This window comes from Cyclopterus lumpus, chromosome 20 (assembly GCF_009769545.1).
Source record: "Cyclopterus lumpus isolate fCycLum1 chromosome 20, fCycLum1.pri, whole genome shotgun sequence".
Classification (NCBI taxonomy): Eukaryota; Metazoa; Chordata; class Actinopteri; order Perciformes; family Cyclopteridae; genus Cyclopterus; species Cyclopterus lumpus.
In genome coordinates, this window is record NC_046985.1 from 4145041 (window position 1) to 4154673 (window position 9633).

Below are 9633 nucleotides of genomic sequence, written 5' to 3' on the forward strand. Positions count from 1 at the left end.
TTGAAAATGATATATATATATATACTTTTAGGAGCTTAATTGGTTTGTCTAGGGCCCGTCCGTCCCAGCATGGAAGACTGTACAAGATGCAGGAACAGTAGGAGAAATGGGAGTTCATTCTTAGCCAATGGGAGGGCAGCACATTACGTTTTCAGAATATATATGAGAACATCCACCCTCGATACATTAGCATTTGATATATATTTACACAATGTATTATGTAACAAATTGATGTGGTTTCTGTCTCCGCTGAACTGCGGATTTACACAACTAATACTTTTATTCTGAAAAGACCGTGCCGGAAGTGGTCACGCCGGTACAGTTTCACGGCGGAAGTGATGATCGTCTCGCAGCCATTTCTTTCTTGCAGCCTTCAAAGGGAAATTCTCGGCTCGCTTTGGGTTTTTATTTGGCAGTAAATAGGTGTTTAGTCCGAAAGTACAAACCGTTAGTTCGCGTGTTTTGGGGTTTCCGGTCTCCGCCGTAGCTAAAGTGAGCACGTGATAGTCAGCGCGTGACAGTCTGGGGCGTGACAAGGACGAAGGTGAGACGTGAACAGCTAACTAGCTTAGCCGGCTAAAAGTTAGCTTACTTTATTGTGTATTTTGATAATGTTTTGATTGTTTTGGGGGTTTAATATAAAAGTATATGATGTAAAACACGCTGTTATCTGTCTCGTGGTCCGGAACTCATCACCCTAAAATTAATAGAGCTCGTGGCTAAGGAACAAGTTTGTCAACAAACCAACAAAACATGTACTTTAAGACGAGAGATGATGACGTCATGTTATTAAACCAAAACACTCTCCGTTCCTTAAAGGTTGACAAATGTCAAGACCGCGGTCCGGATCGCCACGTTACAGGTAATTGCATTTTCTGTTATATAGTTTTCTAATACTTACATTTTTGTCATATATTTTAAATATTTATCTGCAAAGTATGAAGAGATAATTATTTATTTTATTGAAAAATAAATCAATTTAATCAATAAATTGATTAAAACTTGAAATGGAGTTTCAGTGTTTTAGGTACATAAACATTTCTATTCTTTCGTAAAAAATAAATGAATACAACAAAATACAGACATGCAAATGTAGAAACTAACTAACTTTAAACATAATGATAAATCAACTTATATTCAAGAAAATATAATGATGACATTTTATTTATGAACCTAATCTTTAATAAAAGGAAATGTTCAATACAATAAATGTAATAAATAGACAATTATCAAGAAAAATATTATGTCTTTGAATAAATACAATATGTGAGTAATTTCAACCTTATTTTTGTGTTTATCACAATGAATGCTTACATTATTTCTTTTTTTTCAACATTTCAGAAGGTTTCCGTGGGACGAACCAGACTTTGATCCTCACAAAGTAGTTTCAGATCTCAACGGGGATCCGTCGGAGAGGAGCCACCGCTCCCGAGAAGATCCCGAAGAGCACTGGAACTATTCCGGGGAAGACATGCACCCTGAAGCCCAGAGGAGGTCCCCTCTTTTCCCAGATGACCGTCAGTTTGGGCAGCAACGCCATCCAAACCAAGAGGAGTTCTACCGCCGGAGGCCGTCGCCACATCATAGTGGGACGAGCTTTGATGAAGACCACATGCTTTCTCCGCTTCATGATGGAGATGGAAGAGGAGGAGGCGGAAGAGGAGGAAGAGGAGGAGGAGGAGGAGGAGGAGGGAACGGAGAAAGACGCAGAGGAGGGTTTAGAGAGCTCTTTCAGAGATATGAAAACAGGTTGCCTCAGTCACCTCCGAGGGTGATGAGGGAAAAATTGCCGCCGACACCGAGGTCCCACTCAGATCACCAACAGCCGGGGATCAGCTGGAGGAGGGAGGAGCAGGGCAGAGGTCGAGGGAGGTTCAGGGACCTCAGTCCTGGTGTGAGGTTGGAAGACCAAAGAGGGGGAGCAGGTAGGGAAAGAGGAAGGAGGCCCGCACAGGGCCCCAACAGAGACAAACGAAGAGAGGATTCATTTCAGGAGAGGAACCCCACCTTTAAAAGGCAAAGGAGAGAAATGGATCACGCCACTCACCTTGGGTAAATTTTAAGAGAAATGCTTTGCAGCACTGTCGGAAAAAAAAAGGAAAACGAAGAATGCAGAGGATTCTCATCTTTCTAATTTTCCCATAGCGCAAAAAATCCTCATTGTTTGTCATCACACCTTATTCTCCATAATACAACATGCTTGTCTGACTCGTAGTCTGCATGGCTTAAACTCTTCTTGCTTTGCAACCTCTTCTTTGCAAATGGCAGAAAGTAGTTTTAAATAAACTCATGTGAGAGGCGATAAATCCGTAAGTGAGATGTTAGATGTAGACTGTGTCCGAAGCTAATGTCAAATGAACGTTTTAAAACCAGATGTGAAGTTTGAATAATAAGCATGAATGATTGTTGAACCATGTCACCTCCTCTTATGCTGCCACAGGTACAGGAATGAGGAGGACTTTGGGGAACAGCGTTACTCGGTCGACGCCCCCAATGATACGTTTGGAGGAGACATTCAGGGGAACCTCCCCCGCGGAGGCACTCGGCACTCGGGACCACTCGTCGTTGAACACGATCACGGCATCACAGGCGGCGGAAAGCCGCCGCGGTGGGAAGAATTTGGCGATCGGCGAGACCCTGACCCCGACTTTGACCGGCAGAGGAGCCCCCGTCCGATGGGCTCGTCTCAGGAACGCTTCAGGACGCCAGAAAGCAGGTTGGATGACCGGGAAGACGCGAGAGGACGCCATTTTCAAGATACCTGGAGGGACTCCAACTATCATGAAACTAAGAGGAACTCCGTGCCGCAAGATCGACCGAACCCCGTGAGATACGGCAACCGAGAAGGTCCAGCGACCCACAAGGGGAGGGGTGGTCCTCCTCACCCGGCAAAAGGGCAGATCAGTCGCGGCCAAGGCGGAAGGACTGGACCGCTTAGGACTCAACCGCGCTTACAGCAGTCCTCCCAGGGGCATCAAGATCTTCCTCGTGAAGAGCAAAGACCGGCGTACCGACCCTTCAGGGGAGACGCTTGCGAGGATCCCGCCGATGGGGAGCCCGATTGGGCGGATGAGGAAGACGGGCTCCAACAGTGGGAACCTTCAAGGCCTGTAGGTCTGCAGCGGCACCTGCAGAGGAGCGGCTTGGACCCTAAAATGCCTCGTCAGAGGGAGCGAGGATGGAGTGAACAGAAAACCAACAACATGGCCGTAACGGAGGAAACGCTAACCATCAAAGTCGACATGAGCCGACCCGTAAACAATAACAGGTAGAGTATTTTAAAAAAAAATCTAATCAAATTTTGAAGGGTGAGAGGGGGAAAGTTCACACTTCTCTTTATGAGTTAATTGAAAGCTGTTGACGGAAGAAGAAAACAACTTTTTCATTGAGCTCTTTTTGAATCACGCCACCAGGAAGACTTGCAGAAATTTTTTTCCAACAGTGAAGTCAGGAAACATTTTTCGTGTATTTACACCAAGAAGAGACACCGTCGCTGCTGTTAATGTCGAAGACCAGAAAACGCTCCCTCATTACTGAAGAGAAAAGTGACCTTGTTTCATACAAGGTGGCAGCACATGGAAGTCATTCCTTTTTATAATTCTACATACAAAAGAGGAGGCACTCACCTGCTGGGACTTTTACCTGGCCATCAACTCTCACATATCTTGAGAGATGCACAAAGTGGGAAACACCAGAAGACTGGATTCAAAGCCCGGCAGAAAAAAAGCATCGTAACGTCTACATTCTCCTCCGTGTTTTGGCCTTTTTTAAATCAAAATGTCAGCCCCACGCTGGGAGGCAGATGGAGAAGACGACATGAGAGGTTTCAGTCCAACGTCAAGCACCTCGAAAAGGCTGACCAGGGGACGCAAGACTTTCAAAATCACGCTGATGTGCGTGAGGAGGAGTTTGCTGCAGAAGTGGATCCGACATTTACGAAGATCATATTGCAAAGACCTGAACCGGGCTTTTCGTTCTGTCGTTTACGGTTTCTGTCCTGGAAGCTGCCGTTTGAAGGGATGTTGCTGTGCGTCATCACTCAAGTCCTCAGCATGTCGGGAACCTCAAGAAAAGGTTCTGATTTAACTTTATTTTGAACTGAAAATGGACGGGACGTCGTTGCCTCGGGTTGAACTCATTGTGAAGAAGCTTCAGTTTCATTTTCGGCACACGGTGTTGACTGAAGACAAAGATTTGAATATGTGGAATCGTTAAAGGAAGAAATGACCTGCGGGGGAAATGTTAACGGCACAAATCGGGATACGTGACGGGAAGATGAGAGCGTCTCCGACGGGAGCCGTTGGTCCACAAACCAGATCCGATGTTTGGACCTAAAGAGAAGCCGCTTACGAGAGGAAGTGAAGACAAATGACACGCTCAAAAACACGTTGTGGCTGAAGTCGCCTGTGAGGATGAGCTGGGAGTCTGTGTGCCTGTCGCTTTAAGAAGATCAGATTGAAGACGTTTTGAAGAACGGCGTTTATTTACTTACAACCTTACCTCTGGAGGAGGATTCACAGCACGTCCTCAATGTTCAGACAGACAACCAAGGGGGTTTCTTTCGCTTTGATTTGTCCGGCTTACGTCAGGAACGCGGAGAAGAACAAAAGAGAGGAAATAAATCACTTCCAGTTGATTTTGATTGAACGGGAACCGTGAAGATCAGTTTACCTGTCGGACCGACGACATCACTGACGTCAGTTTTCATTCACGTTGTTCGAAGAAGAACTCAAAAGAACATAAAACATCAATGCCGAATAAACAGAAAACTCATCAATTCTATTGCAAAGGGAAAAATAAACATCTTCAATGCGGAAAAATTGGGGAGATTGACCTCCCGTGAACTTCGTCGTCATGGCGACGAATGGACGGCAGCCTCATCGACGTGGGAATAAATATAAACGCTGTTAAAAAAAGGAGAAATTGAAGCCGTGTGAAACCGAAAAAAACCCCCACCATCGATGTTGAGAAGTCACAAGAAATAAAATCGAAGAGTGACGATGACGAAGGAGCGGGTTGCAGCGTCACCGGCGCTGGAAACGAACCACGAACACAACAAACGTATCCACAAATCGAGGAAGTTGATGTCGCAAGTATTTTTAAAAAAAAGGAAAAGAGAAGAATTGAAGCCGGGAACATAAACGTGAGTCGTGTTGAAAAGAGAAAGAAGACGAACCGACAAAAAAATGGAGAAATGAAAGTGTGAAGTTGATAAGAAGTGCCTCCAAAAAGTAATCCGTCTAATCGAGGGGGAACGGATCCATATCGGACCAGAGGAAAATAAACCCCTGAAGAACTGAGACCAAAGACACCAGATTTGATTCAAAGGAGAACAGAAGTGTGAACTTTCACCCAACGTTTGTCTCACCCGTCTTTTAGAACGTCTTTAGAAACATCCACGAGGAGGAACTGTCTGTTTCCCCCTCCTTTTTTTTTTTTAATTCAACATCTAGTTCATCGTTAATGTTTTTCAACGGATCGGAAATCTACTCGCTCCCAAAACAAGTAGTTTTTATTTATTAGTTGTTTATCAAATGGCAGCAAACGCTTAAAGTTCGTTGCTCCTCAAACTCTCGACGTTTTCTCACGAGTGCCAGAAATCAGAGGGGAAGCAAAATGGCTCAAGTTTATTTTATTTTTAAGTGGTTAAACACCGATACGATATTTAAGGAGGCTGCTCCGGGATGAACGGCCCCGTCATCTAATTTTTTTTTTTTGGGGCGGGGGGGCGTTTAATAATAAATGTAATAAATCGTCTCGAGCAGGAAATCCTTTTTGTTTGAGTTCCGCTCAGATAGTTTAAACTTTATCAGATGTGGAACTCGGGAAAGGTAAGTTCTTCAGGTAAGGTGACGGTGTTGCTTTTTTATGTTGTTGTTATTTACCGTTAAAACACTCAAATATTACCTGACATTAGAACATTAATGTTGTGGCCACGGCAACAAGAGGCCAGGAGGAGTTACGGAGCTTAACTCTGAGGACTTAAACATCACACATACTTTTCTTCCAGTCGAACCTGAACATGAAGTTAACTTCCTGTGTGACGTTAAAACAAACAAACCGCTAAATAAAACCCTCCTTCTGTGTACGGACTTCGGCTCGGAGCCCATCGGTTTGATGGGAACCAGTTTGACGTGTGCGCTGGTTTGGCTCCTCCTGCAGCTCCCAGTGCTCCTCCTCGGACCGGCAGCTCTCTTTAGACCTGGTCAACGTGGGCCGCCAGCGGCTGGACTTCCTGCCCATGCTGGAGCACTCCGGGACGTACCGGGAGTCGTCCACGCACACCGGGACGTTCGCCCAGGAGATCATCACCCTGGTGCACCTGGTGAAGGGTCAGTCACACACTCGTATGCTTCCTTTCCTCTTTCCTCGAGCATTTCATGTTCTTCTTTCCTCTCTTCTATGACCCTCTTGTCTCCTCTCCTACCCTCTCCTTGCTTTCTCTCACTCTTCATGCCTCACCTTATTTCCTCTCGTTGTCTCTTCTCCCCCCCGCCCTCCTCTCCTCCCTTCATCTTTCCTCCTCCCCCTCCTCTCCTCTTCTCCTCTCCTTATTTGTCGTGTCTTGATTTGATCATTTATAAAACTAAATGTATATTCGCATGTAGTTAAGCAAAATTCCAGAACCACAAAAAAGGCTCCACTCAAAAAATACATATAATATATATATATATGTATGTATTTATATATCTATATAATTATATGTATTTATATATAATCATGTCTCTCTCGGTACTTGAACTGGTCTCTAAACTCTGAAGAGACTCTCAAACTTCTCTCCGTACTGACGTTGCCGTGGCGTCCACAGAGCAATACTTCAGAGGCGGCGGCGTCACCCTGAGTCAGCGATTCTCGACGCCCCAAAAAGACGTTTACGCCGAAGACGAGTCGGAGGAGCTGACGCTGGACGAGCGCTTCAGCGCAAACCGGTACGTCTCTTTTTTTAAAAACAGAACAACAGAACAACGAAGACTTTTAAGTTTCCATTTCCATCGTTTAGTTTTTATCCTGCTCTAGTTTTGTGATTTTTTTAATTGCAGTGTTTACTAATATTTAATGTATTCAATGTGCCGCATGAATAATATCGTAAAGCCGTGAAAACCAAACGTCTTCTTCTCCTGCAGAGGCTTCAGCTTGAATCTGGACTCTCTGCTCGACGACGAGGAGCCTCTGTTCTCCAGACTCGGACCTCTGCAGGTAAACGGACGTCTCTTGATAACCACGAGGACGCTGACTTTTATTTTATTTTTAATTTTTTTTTAATACGTCGATGTTGTTGATGACAGCCGGTTCGAGGCCCGGGCGACCTGAGGCACGACCTGGAGAGGAGGCGCCAGGAGCGGCTGGAGGGGGTTAAAGTCACAATATCGGGGAGCAGCGTGTCGCAGCGCCCCCTGGGGCCAAGCAGGTGGGATTTCACCCTCTTTTTTTTCCTTTTTTTCCTGGAAATTAGCGTCTCCCAAGCAACCAATGGGATTCTTCCATTGCAGATAATGACCTGTTTTATATCAGAAATAAACGTTAGAATCCCTCCAGCTCGTGTTAAACACCGACTTTATTACAGAAACAATAAAGTTTCTGAAAAGTTGGTTGATTTAGTGGGAAAATAAAGGAAGATTTTTCTATAATTAGATTTTTAAATAATAAAAAAATATTACGAAAGTGTGTTTTGATTTGATTTTAAGATGATAAATTAAGATGCATTAAATATATTCATTCAAGCTAAGTAAGCATAGGATTTATTTATTTCTAGCTTTTCAAAACAAAGCTGCAAGTGAGATTAAAATATGATGCCGTGTGTTTCCGTACCAGCGAGCCGGGGTTCGAGTACAGCGACCAGGACGAGCCGTCCCCGGTGGAGGACGACGACGGCTTCCCCGGCTGGCCGGAGGAGCCGAGCCGGAGACGAGAAGGTCACGTGGTGAGTGCCGGAAAGAGGGTCAGAAGGTCACGGGGATCCGAACCCTGACGGGGGACATTGACCCTTTTTTTTAATTTCTGTCTCTTCAGGGCCCGAGGAGAGGAGCTCCGTACGCCGCCCCGCGCCGGAACACTCGGCCCGTCAGCCGGCTCGGGCCGATGAGGAACAACCGCAGCAGCGCCGCAGGTAGCCGACCACTGCCGGCACATCAGCTTTAATATAGCTTTAAATAGGCTTTAACAAAGCTTTTTAATAGGCTTTAATAAAGCTTTGAATAGGCTTTAATAAAGCTGTAATATAGCTTTAAAATAGCTTTAATAAAGCTTTATAGCTTTAAAATAGCTTTAAATAGGCTTTATTATAACTTTAAAATAGCTTTAAATAGGCTTTATTATAACTTTATTAATGCTTTAATATAGTTTTATTATAGTTTTAAATCTGCTTTAATATAGCTTTTATTATAGTTAATCGGTAATCATATTTATTTTTGTCCCACTTTCTTTTTTTATTTGTAAACGACAACAGAAGTCAGGATATTAAACTACAAATGTGGTTGAAATAAATTAAACAGATTTTCTTGCACTGTTATAATCTGCATAATCGCCTATATCCCTGACAAATATAATTATACATTAAAATGAATAAATAAATAAAAAATTATAATAAAAAAAATAGAAATTGAATTAAATAAATAATTGTTCTTTTAGTTATCCACAACACAGTTTTCCCAGCATGCAGCTGCTGTCCGGTTTGTATTATTCAGACATCATCATATATTATAACGGCCCTTTGACCTTTGACCCTTTAGACACGTTTCCCTCGCCGGTGATCAGCTTCTAATCTTACCGGAGCTCGTTTTAATCCCTTCTTCTCTTCTTTCTCTGTTCACACCACAAATCCTCTTGTGTTGTTTTCTCTCTCTCTCTCTCTCTGTCTCTCTCTCCCTCTCTCTCCCTCTCCCTCTCTCTCTCTCTCTCTCTCTCTCTCTCTCTCTCTCTCTCCCTGTCTCTCTCTCCCCCTGTCTCTCTCTCCCTGTCTCCCTCTCTGTCTCTCTCTCTCTCTCCCTCTCTGTCTCTTTTCCCCCCTTCTCTCCCCCTCTCCCTCTCTGTCTCTCTCTCTCTCTCTCTCTCCCTCTCTCTCTCCCTCTCTCTCTCTTTTCCCCCCTTCTCTCTCCCTCTCCCTCTCTGTCTCTCCCTCTGTCTCTCCTTCCCTCTCCCTCTCTCTCCCTCCCTCTCTCTCTCTCTGTCTCTCCTTCTCTCCCCCTCCCTCTCTCTCTCTCCCTCTCCCTCTCTGTCTCTCCTTCTCTCCCCCTCTCCCTCTCCCCCTCCCTCTCTCTCTCTCAGGTCCTAACTGGTGATTGGACGTCGGGGGGGAACTTCCGATCAAACGGCGCCGCTTTCGTCTTTAAGAACCGCTCGTGATAAAAAAAAAAAAGAAGCTGATTTTAAAAAAGATTATGGAGTATAAAACTGTGAAGAAGAGGAGCACCGACTGATGAAGAGGTCACATTCTCTCCATCTTCCTTTATTTCTGTCTTTCTCATATCGATGTCTCTCTGTTCACGTTTATCACTTTGTCTTTATCGACTTTATCTTGATTTCAAACCGTTGTTATCAATATATTTTTAATCGGGATGACGCTCGTGGACTTTAGTTCTGCCGCCTGGCGACCAACACATCCAGTGGTGCTTGAGCTGCTTGTTGTTGTTGTTG

General features: G+C 44.5%; 1 protein-coding gene across 1 annotated transcript; it reads left to right on the forward strand.

Annotated features, from left to right (window-relative positions):
• The first annotated feature begins 312 nt into the window (after nucleotides 1-312).
• Nucleotides 313-9345, forward strand: zgc:112982 (uncharacterized protein LOC503771 homolog). Its single transcript, XM_034559811.1, has 11 exons — nucleotides 313-544; nucleotides 820-862; nucleotides 1342-2052; nucleotides 2441-3268; nucleotides 6163-6332; nucleotides 6809-6929; nucleotides 7125-7197; nucleotides 7287-7408; nucleotides 7813-7921; nucleotides 8011-8107; nucleotides 9265-9345. Exons 2-11 carry the CDS (start codon nucleotides 828-830, stop codon nucleotides 9276-9278), a joined length of 2280 nt encoding a protein of 759 aa, XP_034415702.1. The 5' UTR covers nucleotides 313-544; nucleotides 820-827; the 3' UTR covers nucleotides 9279-9345.
• Nucleotides 9346-9633: the final 288 nt, after the last annotated feature.

What these genes read in the sequence shown, in the direction of transcription:
- zgc:112982 (XM_034559811.1), top strand. Translation starts at nt 828, where the DNA reads ATGTCAAGACCGCGGTCCGGATCGCCACGTTACAG. An exon ending in GAGCGCTTCAGCGCAAACCG is followed by an intron (nt 6,930 to 7,124) that starts GTACGTCTCTTT and finishes CTTCTCCTGCAG; the next exon opens with AGGCTTCAGCTTGAATCTGG. An exon ending in CGCCCCCTGGGGCCAAGCAG is followed by an intron (nt 7,409 to 7,812) that starts GTGGGATTTCAC and finishes TTTCCGTACCAG; the next exon opens with CGAGCCGGGGTTCGAGTACA.